Here is a 19,357-nt window from a genome sequence, read left to right on the forward strand (position 1 = left end):
TTATTGATTAATTTATTCATTTACATTTTTATTACATAATTAATTATTTACATATTTAAGTTTATTTTACTTAAACTCATTTATCAATTTTGAATTTAAATCTTAGAATTAATGAGAATCAATCTACTCTTTTTACACTTATTGATACGTTATCTACAAGTATAAGTACGTTCGAAGTAATATAAAAGAGTGTTGAACCACAGGGATTGGAGAAACATCAATTCACACAAGCAAGAGTTGTTTAGAACACAAGAAAGTAAAGACAAATTATAAGTTTAATTGGTAGAGCCTTTAAAAAAAAGTTTGATTGATAGAGAGCTTAATTTTCAGAATCAAAGAAGAAATAATGTTAAGAGCAAGCACATGAGTTCAGCTTCACCAAAAAAAAGTTATCCTTTAGATAAAAGAGAGTATATGAATTTCATGGAGTTCATTCTATGGTTGATCTAGCTTAGTTCTTTAAGTGTTGATTCCTCAAGTCAAATAAAGCTTTCAATTAAATCTTATTAGACTGATTCCTTAGGTACCTGTGATTAACTTAATTGAAGATGAAGTTCTTATATTTAAGCCACCAACTACCAGCCCCCACCCTCATTCCTAAGTCGTAGGCAACTAATCAATCTCACTCTAGGTCCTATATTCATGCCTATATGAAGGATATTTATGGAATGATCTTCACAAGTTGTGGAAAGTGCTTCATGATATAGTCCAAGACATGCTTCCCTTTTCACTTATATGTTATAGCTAGAAATCAGAAATATAACAAATAGAGAGAATGAGTTGAGGTACTTGAAAGAAGGAGAAGCTTCTAGAAAGTTGTTATGGAAGACATTCACCTCATCTCATCCCTTGTAAACACATCTGAATATCCTTCTAGTGTGGAGATATGACCCTAAAGGAAGGAGAAATTCATGAAGGATAAAATGAAATTACAAAAGTGAGAAGTGAAAAGACGGCCAAGTTCACGAAATCAACTTTCATTGCAGAGAGAATTCAAATAACCACGAAGAGTTGCACAACGATTTTTTCTCGTCCACATTCCCTCTCAATCAATTTCGAATCACGACCAAAACCCTCTTCAATAAACATGGATTGAAGCTTCACAATGCTTCAGAAACACAACACACGCGCAACCCTTAAAGTTGATCCTCCCAAAGCCTGCAATGAATGAATAAAATGTAGCTTCAAAATACTTCTGATAGACACATCATTTGCTCAGGAGGAAAATCAATAGTGGATCAGACCGGAAGGTTGCTTCAATAACGCTCCGGGGCCATTCTAACATAATGCGAACCCACTTACGGTAGTAGCCGACCATACATACCAAGGAGCAAGCGCATTACCCGGTAAGTCTGAATGTGGTATTTCTCTTTCTACCATTATGTTACCTAAATATTTGTCTAATATAAAATTTTCAAACGTTGATCTTCTCTTCATATCAATTTGTGTTTTTTATAATCTAAACTGTGTTGGTTCCAAAATCCTTACTAAGTGTAAAATAAACATAATTATCATTTTTCATTTGTTCCAATCCAGGAGGGCAAAAAATAAGAAATAAAACCATAAGGAAAATCCATAATTTGTTTTACAAAAAAGACAAAATGAAATAAAAAATAAAAAAAACCAAAATTTTGTTCTTTGCTCTCTCTCCGTTGTTCACCACCTCCCTCTACCTCTTCTTTCTCTCTCATCCCCCTCTCTCTCTCTTCGTCGTCTTTCTCTCTCTAAAATCTCAGAGCTCCAGATTCTCACGCCGCTATTGCTATCTCCTCCTTTGATTCCAGGTTCCATTTGATTCGATGTCCTTTTCCGATTCACCTTGTTGTTTTCTTGTTTTTTCGTTGATGGGGTTTTTCTTGGCGTTCCTCTGCGTCATTCCCTTGATTTCGATCAATGCTTTTCACGGGAATCGTAGCTCGAGATCTCATTTGTTTTCGGGCAACGATTCTTTCCGAGGATTTTCGGTCATGCAATTTGCATCGACCACTTGATTGTAATCTTGTGGCTTAATTCGGGCTTTGTTTAATTTCACTTTATTGGTTTTGGGTTTAATTTCTTGTTTTTTTCAATTTTCATTTTAGGGTTTTATTCATGGGTTTTTCTTTTGAATTTTTCTAAGGTGAAGTTTCATTTCCAATTGTTACTTGTTTTTGTTTATGTTTCAATTGGTGAATTACTGGCATTTGAATTCGTTGTATATATTCATCCCCTTTGATTGCCCGTGACAATTCGTTCTTTTAACTCTGTTTTTGTTCAAAATTGATAACTTGTAAGTGGTAAAGTTTCACTCTGTTTTTGTTGCATGATTTATTTATGCCCAGAAGTTTTTTTGAATGATTTACTATGTTACGATACAATGTGGGTTTTAAGGGACTGATTTTGGCGCTTTGTTTTTGTGCTTCTTGTGAGCAGCTGTTGTAGGAGGAGTGTCAGTGAAATAGTGCTTAATCTGGGAATGGCTGGGACTGCGAGTGAGGAATCTGGAGTGGGAAAATCTGTGGAGGGAATATTTAATGGGCAGCGTTGTCAATCTGGGGAAGCCTTGGCAGAATGGCGGTCTTCTGAGCAGGTGGAGAATGGGACTCCGTCGACTTCACCCCCTTACTGGGACACTGACGATGATGATGATGGTTGTGAATTTGTAACTATTATTAAAAGTGTAATGTTTCCACCAACATTTGTTTAAATCTAATTTCTTTTTTTTATCTCTTTACAGGTCCAAAACCTTCTGAGTTGTATGGAAAATATACATGGAAGATCGAAAATTTTTCTCAGATTAACAAAAGGGAACTCCGTAGTAGTGCATTTGAGGTTGGCAGCTACAAGTGGTATGTGGCTTTGGATATGCTTATTTGCCTTGCATGATTTTGGTGTGCTTTATAGCTTAAGGGCGTGTTTGGTCTGCGGAGGGGAGGGGAGGAATTTTAATTCTTATTATGTTTTTTAAGAGGAGGGGAGAGGGGATGGCAGGGGAGGGGAAATAACCCCTTTCATGTTTGGTTCATGAGGGCAGGAGAGGGATTTTAAAACAAGTTTACTTTAACTGCCCTTACTTTTAAATTGCAGATTTAAGTTTTAAAACATGAGAATGAGTACTTTTGTTATACGGAATATTTCCCCTCCAAATCCTCCTACTTATGGAGGGGAGACAAAATTGAGTTACGAGGGGTTTTGGCCCCTCCATTCCCCTCGTCTCCTAAAATTTGAACCAAACATGATAAGTTTTAAAAAAATTCTCCCTTCCTGTCCAACCAAACATAGTGTAATTCTAGACTTTTCTGCATCATTTTAATTTACACCTTCATTCCTTTATAGTATACTGGAAATTTGTTGTTTCATGAAAAAGGGTATAGTCCAGCATAATTTTTTGTACCTCCTCGTCTCTCCCTCATTCACTCTCTTTTTGCGTCACTCACTTATGCATTGATGTTTATGAATATAATGCCCAAATAGAATCCTGGCATCGTCAATAATAGCTCATAGAATTTGATTTTTGATCGAGCTCAATGGCATAGTGTGATCGATATTAGCCGACCTCATTTGGCGGATAAAACTTTTCATGGTCTTGTTAGTCTGACGAGTTTTTTTGTACGTAATTGATCTCTAAAGCATCTCTGTTGAGAGGGAAAAATATTGATTTCGGTTACAAACTTACTTAGTTCCAGTGGCGGAACCAGAAATTTGGGGAAGCCTGGGCAAATTTTTAAACCTTAAATTCACACGCCACAATATATAAATAGTTATAAACCCAAATAAAAAAGACTCGTCATTTTACCAACAAAAATATAGCTAATTTGAGTTTCATTTCGTTAGACAATACTCCCTCCGGTCCTATTTATAAGCAACAAAAAAAAATTCACATAGTTTAAGAAATGTAGTTAAACTAGATAAAATGCATTAAATTTGTCTTCAATCAAAATAAACTTCCAAAATTACCCTTTGTTATTAGTGTTGGAAAGTGAGAAAGAGAGAGAATAATTAATGAGACACATTTTACAAGTTAGAATTAATAAGGACATCATTGGAAAAAAATAATTAATATAGCTCAAACTTTCATTTGGTTCTTATAAAAAGGACCAAGATTTTTCTTCTCTTTCATGCTTATAAATAGGACCGGAGGGAGTACAAAATAAGAAAAAGACAAGTCCAATTCATGAATTTAAGTCTCACTTTCTCATTCCCAATTCCCCTAATCACTTCTGACTCTTCTCATTCAAAGTTTCCCATCTTATACAATTTTCCCCAATTCACCTCTCAATTCTCACTTCAAGTCTCACTTTTCCTTTCCCAATTCCCATCTTTTTTTTTTGGGTAAACCAATAATTTATTCAAAACCACTAAGGGGCAGGTCCAAAAAACAATTGTACAAGGAAAGCATAGGAAAATAGAAGAAAACAGAACAGATACAAAAACAGAGAAAGGTAGTCACAATTGAATTCCAATAAAGTGAAAAAGCTCTTCCTGGAATGGAGACAAAGGAAACCCCACGCATCCAACACATTGAATTCTCACTTCTCAAATCTCAAGCCTCACTCACTCTCTGCGTTCACTCTCTGCCTCTCAACCCTCTTCACTCTGTCACTCACCCTCACTTCACGCCTCACTGCCTCACCCAATACCCATGACCCACTGTTGACCGCTTCATCCTCACCCACCACCGGCCACCGCATGCAGGCTGCTCCCCCTCTTCACTCACCCACAGCCCCACAAGCGCGGCCACAGGACGAGATCTATGGAGATTATGGAACCTCAGAGAGAAAGAGACAACAATCAATCAAGCCAGAGGAGGTTCCAATCGAATGAATCGATCAACTCAGAGCCCAGTGGTGAAGCCTTGAACTCGTGAAGGAAGCAGTGTTCATGAAATCGATCAAGCTAGATTTTCCCCTTTCATTACACTTGCCTCCAGATTAGGGTTTCACTTCAGACTTTAAAATTTTGCCCTTTTTTCTTTTTTTTTTTGGGCCTAAAAGATATCCTGGTCCAAAGAAAAAATTATTTTTTTTCTCTAGAGCTCGGGCATAAGCCCGACCACGCCAGGCGGTAAATCCGCCACTGCTTAGTTCCCCTTCCAGTACTCCAATTTTCAGGCATTTACAAGAGAATTTCTTACTGTTTAACATTCTAATATGTCAGACGATGGAAATATACTGTTTATTTGATTTGTGGACGGTGTGTCTTATATCAGGAGTAGTAATCATAGAATTAATATACCTGATTCAGAGTTGGTACTGTAATCTAACATTTGCATATAGGATTTGCTGAGACAGTCCTGATGACTTGACACATGCTCTACATGTTAGTTGGAATTGTCGTAATCATGTTGTGGTATGTGGCAGGTATATTTTAATTTATCCACAAGGTTGTGATGTCTGCAATCATCTCTCTCTGTTTCTCTGTGTTGCTAATCATGACAAACTTCTTCCAGGTTTGATTTGTAAATTTTTAAGATTGCATTAGTTATATTACATCTGCTAGCTACTCATGGTCTCATAGTACTTTTTTCATTTTTGTTCTCCCTTCTTTTTTGGGGGTAATACAGGATGGAGTCATTTTGCACAATTTACGATAGCTGTGGTTAATAAGGACCCGAAGAAATCTAAATATTCTGGTCAGTGTTAAATAATTGGCCTAATTATTTAAATTAAATTTTTCTTAACAGCATTGTTGAGTTATTTTCGCTTGAGTTTTATAGATACATTGCACCGATTTTGGAAGAAGGAGCATGACTGGGGATGGAAAAAGTTTATGGAGCTCTCGAAGGTGTATGACGGCTTTGTTGACTCATCTGACAATCTGATAATAAAAGCTCAAGTTCAAGTGATTAGGTGTTCTATCTTATATTTTATTTACAATCTTACAAATATGCACACATCATCTTGTATACAGTGTACCTGGTCATTAAGGTTATCTTACACGGTTTTCACTCCATTTATGTACTTATCTAGAAAGGAGAAAGTATAAATGTTCATTAATCTACTACTTAGTGCATGTTTGATAAAAAGTTGAAACAAACTTATAAAAAGTTGCAACTTTTTGTGTTTGTTTCTCATCTGGTTCATTGAGTGAAATTTCAAGATTAACATATTCAGAATTGTTGCCAAAGGTTGGCTGTTAGCTTCTTTATCTTTGGAGTTGACTTGTTTAATGGTTAGAAACTTGTTAAATTGACATCTTAGTTTTTCTTTAATAATGACTAATGTGAAACTAAGTAACGTCAGGCCAAAATTATAAACACTTTACATTTGTAAAGATATTTGAAGTATTTTTATGCATACCAGTCTAAGATATTTTTTGTTTTAAGTAAAATACATTAAGTCATTTTAGCAGAATGCCAGAAAGAATAGTTTTGAAAAGGTAAATAATGACTATTAGAATATAAGAAGATATGTTACAATATCTTGATAATTTCTTAGAGTGTTTTAGATTATTATTTAGGATTGGTTTCTTTATTTCCTCATTCATATTGATTTGTTTCCTTTTTTCGTTAGAATCACGAGTCTTAATTAGTTTTCCTGTTTGAGTAGGATTTGGAGTCTTCCATTAGTATAAAGAAGATAAGTGTTTGTCTTTTGTAAGATCACACCCAATATTTGATATATCAATAAAATAATAATCTTCATTCCTTTTTCCTCTCTATACCTTAAATAAACCCTTTCGAATATTGTGTTGAAGCTAGATTGGATCTTAATTGTTTTTTTTGGCAACAATGCAATATACCTTGGAACTTTTGATTTAGATGTATGACCATATCTTTTGTTTTAATGCACAGGGAAAAAGCTGACAGGCCTTTTCGTTGCCTTGATTGTCAGTATAGGAGAGAACTTGTTCGGGTATATTTGACAAATGTAGAACAAATTTGCCGGCGTTTTGTGGAGGAGAGAAGAAGCAAGCTCGGGAAGTTGATAGAGGATAAAGCTAAATGGTCAAGGTATTTCGTGCTTATCTTTAAAAGCATCTCAACCTTTTGTCACATATTTCTAATTTATCCCATCATGTATGTTGTCATTCATATCATTCTCAGAAGTGTTGCCTAGAAGAGTCAGGAGTATTTCCTTTCAATGTTGGTGATGATTAATTTATCAATTTTCATTTTAATTTTCCTTAAAACCAGAAAAGTGCAAAATAAGACATGTTGGTAAGGAAAAGTGATACTGTAGTTTAATCTGGTTAATGTAGCAATGGTACGATGCATTATACGAATTTTCATGTAGTTGATGCCTTTTTTTTTATGCATATGAAGTTTGACTTTATTGGTATATTACGTATCCTATATCCTATAATAAGTTTAATCTGTCTTGATATTGTTATTAAAGAGGGATATAAACTGTTTATCCTGTTTATATATTGTATTAGGACTCATTACCACTTTACGCCAGATCTTTAATTTGTAATGTCTGATTATATTGGCTGATCAAATGTTAATTTACAATATTTACAGCTTCTGTACTTTCTGGCGTGAAATTGATCAATCTGCTAGGCGCCGCATGTCTAGAGAAAGGATGGATGTAATTCTGAAATTAGTTGTGAAGCACTTCTTTATAGAGAAAGAAGTGACTTCCACTTTGGTAATGGACTCCTTGTATAGTGGATTGAAGGCTCTTGAAAGCCAGAGTAACTGCAAGAAAAATAGGGTAAAATTGTTGGATGCTGAAGAAATGCCAGCAACAATTGTTCGTGCTGAGAAAGATATGTTTGTACTGGTGGATGATGTTCTACTGCTACTTGAGAGGGCTACCATAGAGCCTCTGCCTCCTAAAGATGAGAAGGGTCCTCAAAATCGCACAAAGGTGAGAAAAATAGTTTGTTGCTAAAAGGTTATGTGAGAAAGTATGTTGATGTCTGGTGATATTGGGTAAGCCATTTGAACCCTGTGGTATTAGTGCAAGATATTTTAGGGAATTGAAATAGTAATAGGGATTAGAAAACAGTCTCATTTTCAGGTTGAAGCCAGGGAAAAGAATAGAACTTCGTTCTTGTGTAGTTATCTGATTTTATCTGCTTTGTACAGCCACAGATTGTAGTCTGTTACAACTTTGTAATTTGAAAATTTGAATTTAGGTTGTTATCTACATAAACATATGGGATTTAGCTCCTCTAAGCCGAGAGTCTCTTTAGGGGGCAAAGTAAGGCATCAAAACCGTTGATTGAAAAATTAATGGATGAGATTTAAATACCAACATGTGCAAGTATATATGATTACAATCTCAACTATGGATTTCGTGATCAATGGTTGTGATGATGTACTTTACCCTCAAAAGTGACCCCCCCTATTCGACAACCTAATTCACAACCTGATTGTGTATGCAGTCTGTTGCTACCTTTGTTATTTGAATTAAGGTTGAGTTCATACAGCTTTATAGACCCATATTTCTGTAGATGTATTAGACTACTGATATTCTGGACAGGATAAGCTTAAAGAAGTTCTGGTTAGTGAAATGGTGTCTTCTGTCACCTGTTAAACTGTCAGTCATGGATATGACACATTTTGACTTGATAACTTTAGAATTCTTTTGATTGCTAAGTGAATGTTTGGGTTTTAATTTAGCCTATCTAAACCCCAACAGAGGTCCAAGGTTCCTTTCACTTTTTGTACGTTATGAGGCCTCGTATCGCGCATTCTTGAATTTCAATGAACCGAATGTAGTTTTTCAACTGAAAAAGCAAACATGCCCTAAGACACCTGACTCACCTTTTTTTTTTTTTTGCAGGATGGAAACTCTGGGGAGGACTTCAATAAAGATTCTATAGAGCGTGATGAAAGGCGCCTCACAGAATTGGGGCGCAGGACTTTGGAAATATTTGTCCTTGCCCATATCTTCAGGTAGTATACGTGATTAGTTCTGGGCCCTTCAAGTTTTCTAGGTTAACTTCTCATTTATATAGTCTTCATTTTAGTTCTTGCTACCTTTGAATTGAGTTTGGTTATCTTCATTTATATAGTCTTCAGGTAGTATACGTGATTAGTTCTGGGCCCTTTAAGTTTTCTAGGTTAACTTCTCATTTATATAGTCTTCATTTTAGTTCTTGCTACCTTTGAATTGAGTTTGGTTATCTTTTGTGTTAATGGATGTTGTTTGTCGGTGATGAATTAATGATCATTAGCAAGCAGTCTCCTTAAATTTACATCAGTCAGTTATGATGTAAACCAATTTGATATATTTTATATTTACCTATACTTTCAGTTTAATGTTAAATTTTTAGCAATTCTGTTTCTATAAGAGGATTTAGGTTTAATGGAGGAGTTCTTTAATTTATAATTTTTTAAAACAGAGGTGACATACATAACTCCGCAAACTGTAGAATGGTTAATCCTTAAACTCATGAGTTACTATGATGTTTATGGAGAGAGCAGGCTGGTCAATCTCGGAAAGTGGCCAGCCCAAAAAACGTATAGCGTATAACAGGATGGCCACTACACTGAAGAAGGAGGAGGAAGAAGGAGGATGGAGGACGGAGAAATCACCAGAAGACCCTGAAAGGTGGCTGGAAGGTGGTCCGAGTGGCGCACGTGCAGGGTAAGGGAGAAGAAAGGTTGAAGGAGGCAGCACAAATTTTAGATCGAATTACGGGTCTCTTTAGGGTTTTAAGAACTGAAAAAACCAAAAATACCCCCCACTAGTAGAGCTGAAAAACCAGCAATAGCCCCGACTATAAGAACTGAAAACCAAATATACCCCCAACTAATAACCCTAACGTTCTAATTTTGAGGGCACCCTTGACTTTTCAGAAATTCTCTTTTGTTCAGAACAAACCAACCCTAGTCCTTGTAGGTGCGAAATAGCACTGCCATAGCTGCGAATCTGACCGCAAAAGTGGGTCCGACGACCGCGACGGGAAGGTCTAGTGACGGCGCGATTTCGCCTCTATGGTGCGCGATTCACAAGCCTGGGTAAGAGTAATTGAGAGGGGAATCAACTTGGTTTTATGCCGGGGAGATTAACTATGGAAGCTATACACTTGCTAAGAAGACTAATGAAGAGATATTTGAGAAATTAGAGAGACCTACACACGGTGATGTAGTACCTAGAAAGGTTTTGTAGAAAGCACAAGAGAACAAAGGAGTTAGCATTGCTTAAATTCAAGCAATAAAAGGTATGTGTGAGGGGGTCCCTACTAGCGTGGAAAACAAGGTTGGAATTTTGAAGATTTCCCTTCAAGAATAGGGGTGCATGGGGTTTAACTTTGTGTTCTTATCTTTTCCTTTTAGTTCTTCACGTGCATACCGAATAAGCTCAAGATATGACGCCTCGTGCGCGGGCGTTTTATTTTTTGCTGATATTATAGTATGAGTTGAAGAACCGGGAGAAGCAATAAATGTAAAACTAGACTCATGGTGACAAACATTTAAACACATCATTTAGACTCAAAAGTAAAGTAGAGTATATGGAAGTAGGTTTAGTATGAGCATCAGTCTAGCATAGAGGTAAAAGTTGGAGATCATATAATACGACGAGTATCACAACCACTGGGGCGGTGTGTCCCATCCCGTCTCACTTCCAATTTTGCGGATTTTCGCATGAGGTCGCGGTAAAACAGGGAAGGCTACCTGAACTTAGCCAAATGCCCTTGACTTTAAATTAAAGTGGGGCACTATTAGGGGGATTTTCTGTAAACTTCACACAAACCCTAAAGGAAGAGAAATGCGAAGTCATGTGCCTTTGCATGTCCAACGAACCTCGGGTGACCACCATTTCGCAGCCATCCTGCTATGTGAAATCCCGTTATCCCAGTTTTTTCGGTGGCTGTCACACTCCACAATCCACAATTGGAAACATAGATCACACCTTAAATTCTTTGGATCTTCATACAAAATGATTGGGAGATAGAAGGGGATGTCAGCCATATGACCAAGCAAAGTTGTTAAAATGTGGAATGCTTCAGCCTGTCATTCTCTGTTAGGGGTGGCAAATGGACGGATCAAATGAATTTTGAATTGGATTGTAACGGATAATCCATTTCCCCATTTATGATACATTGAAATTGTTTAAGAAAATCTAATTCATCCATGACCAATTAAATAAAATTCAACCCATCCATTCATTAATGAATTTTTAATGGATGGATATCCAATCCATCCATAAATTTAATCTTTTTACACCTTTTTAATCGAACTTCTCTCCGTTCCTCTCTCATTGTCTCTCCCTCCTCTGTCTCCTTTTGTTGGAGTACAAGTGTAAATAAAGAAGTCTCACATTGAATGGAAAAGCAACAAAAAAGCAGTATATAAGTGAATTGACCCACTCGTCCATTGCCTTTATGTTTTGTGGTGAAAGTATGTGGATGACGACGCCCAAATCACTTGTGCTCTTACCTCAATGTGGATGTGATCTCCCTAGCCCATCTCATTATCTGCCTAACAACTAACCTAAATTATAATATGATATCAGAGCCAAAAATGCCTAACGGCTCATGATCCCCCCGCCCCCAAAAAAATGAATGAGCTCAATAAAAAAAGGGAAAAACACATAGGCCTCTGAGACTCAAGATGACGAAGCACAAGTCCAGCGACCTTCGAGGTTCCGCTTGAGTACAAGTCCAGATAAAGCAAGTTGTAATGTCTCTGAGACTTAAATGAAGGAGCACAAATCCAACGACCTCTGAAGTTCCGCTAAGTACAAGCTCAAGCAAAAAATAAAATAAAAATGGATTCACACTTAAAGGGGGAGTGTTGGAGTACAAGTGTGAATAAAGAAGTCCCATATTGGATGGAAAAGCAAGGGAAAACAATATATTAGTGAACGAGTCGACTCACGTATTGCCTTATGGTTTTGTGGTGAAAGTACGTGAATGATCTCTCTCTGTCAAAACTTTTCAAAAATTCCATGTGAATTTCTCAAAATTTAATTTAATTACTAATCGATAAACAAAAAATATTAATTCTTGTTTTTGTAAAAAACCTCATAAATACATATTTTACAAAATTAGAAATATACGTTATTGTGTTAAAAACCAAGAACATGCACCCTATGTTGCGTCGCACCATGTTCTGGGACTACATGGCTTGTCGTGTCTTAGTTTGCCATCACGGCTGGAGCGACCTCTATCATGGGTGATTTCGCGGATGTTCTCGTTGAATCACGACGCGACAAGGAAGATGACCCGCACCTGTGGAAAATGCCGTCTACTTAAAACTTGAATTGGGTATTTTTAGGGGTATTTTTGAAATTTCCACATGAATCCACGAGACTTACAAAAATTCCCTCAACTTTAAACCTAAATGGGTACTTTTAGGGCCTTTGCTGGAATTTCCCTACAAAAAAACCCTAGGTGTGAAATAGAGTCTTCTCCCCTATGTGCAAAACGCGTCTTTTCTGTTCCTCTGCCTTAAGAGTGAGGACTACTGTCCATCCTTTTCTTCGACGAACATTTGACGACCACCGTTTCGCGGTCATCCCGCTATGCATGATCCCGCAATCCCTGTAGTTTGGGTGTCCGCGACTATCCGTGATTGACAACTTAGCATGTACCATAAAAAATGAATACATGTACTTGTTTACCACTCTCAATTATAAAGAACTTCAACTTGTTACATATTAATAAGTAGTTACTACCTTATTTATGGATTCTCATGTCCAGTATTTGAAATATTTCTTTAATTTTTTCCCATTTTTAACATTTGATTGAATCATAAAAATTAATATTTGATTTTAATGCACAAAACTACTACAAGAGAGATGGGGGAGAGAGAAGGGACAGAGAGAGAGAATTTTTGTTTTAAATTTGTTAAAAATCATCCATTTAATCCATGGGCAATTCTATGGCGGACCATGTTAAAAACTGATCCAACCATACACCGTGTTTTTACAACTAACATTCAGTACAAGCTATAATTGGATGGATGTCATCGTGGATGGATTGTGGGTAAATAGATCCGTTTAACACCCCTATTCTCTGCCGACCTTGGCTCTGTTTTTTTTCTTTTCTGTATGAGGTGTTGCCGATCGAATATTCTCCAATGACCTGGCCCTCAAGTATAAGGGCTTTGCTTTATGAGGTTTTGACTTTATGAATAATAAACAATACGTGTTTAACTTGATTTTGGTAATGTGTGTTTAATATTTCTGTACTGTTCATTATTTTCGTTGAAATTTTCTTTTTACTTGTATGTATTTGCAGTTTGTAGGATGTAAATGTATTAGGTTATCCTAATTCCTAATTATTTACTTTACTTAATGGGTGCAGCAATAAAATTGAGGTTTCCTATCAGGAAGCTGTTGCTTTGAAGAGACAAGAAGAGCTCATCCGTGAAGAGGAGGCAGCATGGCTAGCTGAAAGCGAGCAGAAGGCAAAACGTGGAGTTAATGAGAGGGAAAAGAAGTCAAAGAAGAAACAGGTCTTGCACATATCTAATTTGTTGCACTGTCAAGAATCTCTAATATCCTATAATTGATTTCATGGTCGCTGCCGTATTTTTTGGTTGTCTTGATGTTACTATTTGATTATCTGTCAGATTGAAATGCAAATTTATGAGACATTAAATAGACTTGAGATTAAATTATTATTTGAATTTCCTCTTGTTAGAATCCTAGCAGAAATTAAACAGAGAGAGAGAGGGGGAGGAAAAACTCTGATATTATTTCTTAACCAATTCAGTTACAAGCACATGACTATATAGAGAATAGTCATAGCTGTCTACAACAGTTTCTAGTAGATTCTGCGAACAATAGAACTTGACTAACTAAAGCTAACTAAGCTATAACTAAGATTGTCTCTAACATTCTCCCCATAAACTCGGGCGTTTTTTGCAGAAAACACTGAGTTCATCTCTTAATTCAATAAATCTCTGCTTGGGAAGTGCTATAGTTAGAAGATAAGCAATCTGGTCAGCAGCAGGTATATGAAAGACAACAAGAGACTTAGTATCACCTTCTCTAGAACAAAGAAAATGTCAAGCTCCGTGTGCTTTGTTCGGATTATGACAGGGCCACGGATTGTGGAACAGATGTGGTGACTTGAAGCTCACTAAGTAGAGATTGAACCCAAAGAACTTCAGCAACAATAAGGGAAGGCTGCCATACACAGCTTCAGCATTAGAATGGGCTACAAGTTGCTGCTTTTTAGACCACTAAGTGATTGGTTTGAGAGTTGAGACCAAGAAAAATACATGATCCTGATGTAGATCTTCTATCATCTGGATCTGAAGCCGAGTCAGTATCACAAAAGGCATGGATAGGCAGTGAAGCAGTAGAAAGAGCAGGCTGAAGCAAAAATCCTGACTGCAATATACCATTTAGATATCTTAATATTCTTTTAACAACTTGCCATGAGAGTCAAGAAGTTGTGCCATAAATTGACACACCTCGTTGACTGAATAAGCTATCTCTGGTCTAGTAATTGTTGCATTCTGTAAGGCACCTACAATAGACGTATAGAGAGAAGGATCAGTCATAAAATCAGAACCAATCTTTGTTCACTTGCAGCCACCAGGAAGAGGTGTAGAAACAGCACTTGCTTCATGTATATTGGCTTTAAGAAGTAGATCACCAATGTACTTTGACCGAGTCCTAAGAAGAGAGCTATTAGGAAGTATCTCAACTTGAATGCCAAGGAAGTAATCCAAATCTCCTAAGGGCTTAAGAGCAAAGATGTCATTAAGCTTAGTGATTAGATCCTGAATGAGAGTCATGGAAGTCCCAGTTATGATGATGTCATCAACATATATCAGAATAAAGAGGCAGTGAGAAGCGGTCTTTAGAATCAACAATGAAGGATCACATTTACTAGCCTTAAATCCAAAGCCAAGAAGAGTGGTAGTCTTCCTTTCATACCAAGCCCGAGGTGCTTGTTTTAAACCATAAAGAACTTTGTTCAGCTTACAAATCGGCTGCTTTTTACAGGATTCAAAGGCAGAAGGCTGAACTTTGAGATAGAAAAGATGCTGATGATTCTTCTTTATATATGCTTCTTGAGTGTTAGAATTCATAGAAGGGAAGAAAGAGAGAATGAGAGGGAGGGAGGGAGGGAGAATTCTCTGATATAATTTCATCACACTGTTTTCCAATGATTACAAGACACTTTATACTAATGCAGTGATAACGGCTTACATAGCTAACTGTGACAGCTGTTAGCAGAAACTAACCAAACACTAAAACACTTATTCTTTAATATCCCCCCCCCCCCCCCCCCAATAAGCTCTGTGTGTGCGAAGAAAACACCCTGTGTTTAGGTATTTCAGGCTTTTTGCTTCTGAAACATACTGAAAATGGTATAGTTTTAGGAGGATTAGGAGGCAGTGATATCGAACTTTCATGTTTTTAGGCAATTTAATTTGTGAACTAGATACTTAAACTTCTTTGTTACCTTGGCTTTTATTGGTACTAGTATGTTTTGTTTGACACCTATGACTTTTTTATGTTAATTATGGCTGCCATGAATTGAGTATTTTTTATCATTTATATGCATATAGTTATAGTATATAAAATATACAAAAAATTTAGGCCGCTATGCGCTATACCGCTATAGCGTTTTTGGGGTAGGCCGCTATCTGGGATTGACAACACTGATCAAAACATTGACACCGTATGTAGAAGACTTCAAAATAAGCAGAGATATGGGTCATACTTGCTAGCATTGAAGTCAGAACCAAGTAAACGTTTTGGTTAATTATACCTAAATTGGAAATATTTTGCCAGCAATTAGAATGATAACTCCTAAGATTTTTTCTTGATGTTCCTTTTCCTTTGCCATGCCTGTTACTTATGGGATTAAGGGATGTCATATGCATGCGGGTGTGAAGAAGAGTTGTATTAATTTCCCTTTTTAACTGCTGACAATGAGTCCGTTTCGTCACTGCAGGCCAAACAGAAACGGAGCAATCGTAAAGGAAAAGATAAAGGTAGAGAGGAGAGACCTGCTGTGGCTGTACTCGACAAGGAGGAAGACAATGCTGCCGATGAGAAAAAAGATTCTAACATGGACGAGGAGATTCAAACTCTGGATGAAAAGCTTGATGTGCTTGAAGTTGTTTCTGATGTGTCTGACTCCGTGGATGGGGTTGGTGAAGTGCTTCAGCCTGATTCCGAAGACAGAGATGTGAGTCCTGTCAATTGGGATACTGATGCATCAGAGGTTCATCCTCCAACTGAGGCTAGTAACAATGGTATAACTGGTCTTTCATCTGTACAAAATGGAATGACTGAGAAAAGGAGCAGTTCTGTGATGGATGACAGTTCTTCAACATGCTCTACTGATTCATTGCCATCGGTGGTGATTAATGGGTCCTCCAAGGGGAACTCATTGTCAAGTTATAAAGTCCAGAAGTCGCCTAGCAGGTAAGTAAAAGTAGTGTTTCTTTCATGTGGATGGGTATCAATAATGTGCCTTGCTTGTTAATTTGATTTGGTGCTTTTATCCAGAAGTAAGAACCCAGTTAAAGCGTCATGTGATGGGGATAATCGGACAACTGAAATGGATAGTCAGGCATCTGGTTCTGCTGCAGATGCTGTTGATATTAACAACGAATCTGTTAATGGTAAGGTTGGTGAATATGAGCCTGAGGGTGCACCCTGCTTACAGGATCGGTTAAAGTGGCTTGGGCAGCATGTGATCAGAAAGGTACTCTTTTTAGCCGAAGCCTATCCTTTTAGTTTTGCTGTAATTACCAAGTTCCCTTTTGTTCTATTATTTTTCCCTAGTTTTTTGACTGCTTCTCTCATGTTAGATTTCATATGCATTTATTTTTTTCCTTAGCTGTGAAGTGTCTGTCAATGGTGTACAGGAATGCTAGCAACAGGCTTTGTTGAGTTTTTGACACACTTGAACACATTTTCTTTCAAGACAAATGTGTTAACTTCATAGAAAATGGATCAATCACAGAACGTTGTAGTGTCAGAAAATTTGTGTTGCTAACATTTCTGTTACTGAAGTATGGGCAATGTGTAGGTACACTTACCTTGTGTTGAAAGTCAACTCTTTATCAGAAAAATGGGGCAATAAGAATTGAACTTTAGAGGATATGATATCATGTCCTGAATGCATTATTCCAATAGTTGAAACTAATCGGCAAAGATTCCTGAATATTTTTTATGTTATATCTCTAACATGAACGACTTCAATGACGAATCTATATGTGTCTTAAAAATTAGAGATGACTAAAGACCTCAGTTTGCCTTATTTCGCACTCATCTAGGAATGTGATGAAAATAAGATGGTTTTGCAAAGCTGAAGACTGCTTGGTGATGTTTCTATGTGCCTGTCTTTAAGAATTGAAGTATTCGTATAAAAATGATGTTTATATTTCTCATCTTTCACTTTCCTACTCTGAAAATGTATTTGTTTTTAAATCCTTTCATTCTATCCATTCCTGCTAGTGGCTCCGTTATCATTGTCTTGTGCTTTTAAGGTTTTTCGTTCCTTCCTGGACTTGACATGTGCTGCTTTAACCTCAATAAAAGATGTGTTTATTTATGTGGCAAAGGAGCTGCACTTCCTTTTTCTTGAAGCATGAGGACTTGGAATTGTTGTAAAATTGATGGCTGAATTAATATTTATTTGTTTTAAAATGCCATCAGTCTAGTTTATTCCTTTTAAACTTTCTGTCTTGCTTCAGTCATTGGTGTGTATTTATACATTGAAGTCTCTGTCTTTACAATTTGGTCTTGACATCATAGGCTTTTGCTTTTGTACTTGATAGGAAGAAGTTCTTCCACTACAAAAGAAGCAGCACAGGAAAGACCAAGTTGATGTTGAAAGACCAGTTGATATCGAAAGCCTACAGAAAGAGAAGACGTCAGCAGTGCCATCGTCACGTAGGAGTCCTCCAAGAAACTTACCTACATCTGTCCAAATGAAGTCAGAACACCAAACTAGTGGTACTGTAGAGCCTGTTCACGTCAGGAAAGCATCTTTCGGTGTCTCACAACAGACTGATAAAGATGCATCTTCATCTTTCACTTTGGCCACACAACCAACAGCTGTGCTCAAAAAGGAGATCCAGAAGACTTCACCCCCGAGACTATCCGAAAAATCTACGGGACAAGGGGCTACAATGTCAAGGCCTTCTAGTGCTCCTTTGGTTCCTGGTGGTCCAAGGCCAACCGCTTCTGTTGTCTCTTTGGTTCATCAAACAAATCCTCCTCTTGCACGCTCAGTAAGTGCAACTGGCCGGTTGGGTCCTGATCCCTCACCTGCTACTCATAGTTATGTTCCTCAGTCCTACAGAAATGCAATGATGGGGAATCATGTGGCCTCAACGGCCGCCGGTCTGACCCATTCTAGCTCAAGTTCAGTAGTAAACACATCTTCTGGCTATTCACAAACGCCTCTGGTTTCGTCGCCAATGTTTCTCTCCCAGGGCTATGACAAAATAGATTCTAAGGCTGTCCAGTCTGGTGTTCCCTTTCATATGATTGCCCGGGATGTTTTACAAAATGCACCCCAGTGGTTTGAAAGTTCTCAAAGGGAATCCAGCACAACCTCCTTGCTCTATGAACCATCTCCCAAACTTAATGATGCTCAAAATTTTGACCTGTACAAGCCAGTAGACAACATGCGGAGCGAGCTCCCAGCCTGCACAACATCCAGGCATCAGAACCAAGGGTTGGTGGATGAGTTCCCGCACCTTGATATCATTAATGACCTGCTTGATGAGGAGCATGGTATCGGAAAGGCAACCAGGGCAAGTTCAGTGTTCCAGCCCCTCAATGATGGACCGCAATTGCTTAATCGGCAATTCACTTTTCCTGGAGACTTGGGTACAAGTGAGGATTTGGGATCTGCATCCAGTTCTTGTCGGTTTGAGAGATCGCAAAGTTACCATGATCCAGGGTTTCAGCAAGGTTACAGCTCCCCTGGTCGGCAATTTGACTCTTATAGGGAATATCATCCTCAGGCGGCAAGCACAGCAGCAGCATATGGAAATGGCAAGGTAGATGGGTTGGTTCCAAACCAATGGCAGGTACCTGGTTCTGATCTATCTTATCTAGGAATGAGAAATCCAGAGAATAATGGTTACTCATACTATCAAGATTACTCAAGCATGTCCTGTGGTGTCAATGGCTATCCAATTTTCAGGCCTTCAAATGGTCCTTAGAGGGAGAAGATGACTAGGATTGTCCACAAATTAGTGGATGTAATAATGCAGGGAGAAATTGCTGGGTCTCTTTAGATTGGAGTGAGATTGTAGCCCTTGATAAGAAAACATTTTGTAAAGAGTGTTTCTGAGTAATTTGGTTCCAGCTTTTGATTGAAATTATACATGTGCTGGGCTTTTGGGATTTTATAGGTACCATTTCATTCATGTTAAAGTTACAGAAATAAACTTTTTAGAAAAGGACGAGATGCATGATACATTGATGTGCAGCAAACATGATAATAAATCGCCAACAATAGGAATATACATCCCCGATGTGCAGTT

General features: G+C 37.5%; 1 protein-coding gene across 2 annotated transcripts; it reads left to right on the forward strand.

The window, feature by feature from the left end:
- The first annotated feature begins 1,626 nt into the window (after nt 1-1,626).
- On the forward strand, nt 1,627-19,290 carry LOC130726010 (TNF receptor-associated factor homolog 1a-like). 2 transcript variants are annotated; one of them, XM_057577214.1, is made up of 13 exons: nt 1,627-1,784; nt 2,413-2,630; nt 2,717-2,828; nt 5,340-5,428; nt 5,543-5,611; nt 5,696-5,828; nt 6,773-6,931; nt 7,442-7,790; nt 8,712-8,824; nt 13,186-13,336; nt 15,799-16,274; nt 16,359-16,557; nt 17,636-19,290. In XM_057577214.1, exons 2-13 carry the CDS (start codon nt 2,456-2,458, stop codon nt 19,031-19,033), a joined length of 3,423 nt encoding a protein of 1,140 aa, XP_057433197.1. In that variant the 5' UTR covers nt 1,627-1,784; nt 2,413-2,455; the 3' UTR covers nt 19,034-19,290. The 2 variants fall into 2 exon arrangements, with proteins under 2 accessions (XP_057433197.1, XP_057433198.1); XM_057577215.1 differs by lacking the exons at nt 16,359-16,557; nt 17,636-19,290 and adding an exon at nt 13,752-13,836 and having other exon boundaries at nt 15,799-15,935.
- Nucleotides 19,291-19,357: the final 67 nt, after the last annotated feature.

This window comes from Lotus japonicus, chromosome 6 (genome assembly GCF_012489685.1).
Source record: "Lotus japonicus ecotype B-129 chromosome 6, LjGifu_v1.2".
In the NCBI taxonomy this organism is placed as follows: Eukaryota; Viridiplantae; Streptophyta; class Magnoliopsida; order Fabales; family Fabaceae; genus Lotus; species Lotus japonicus.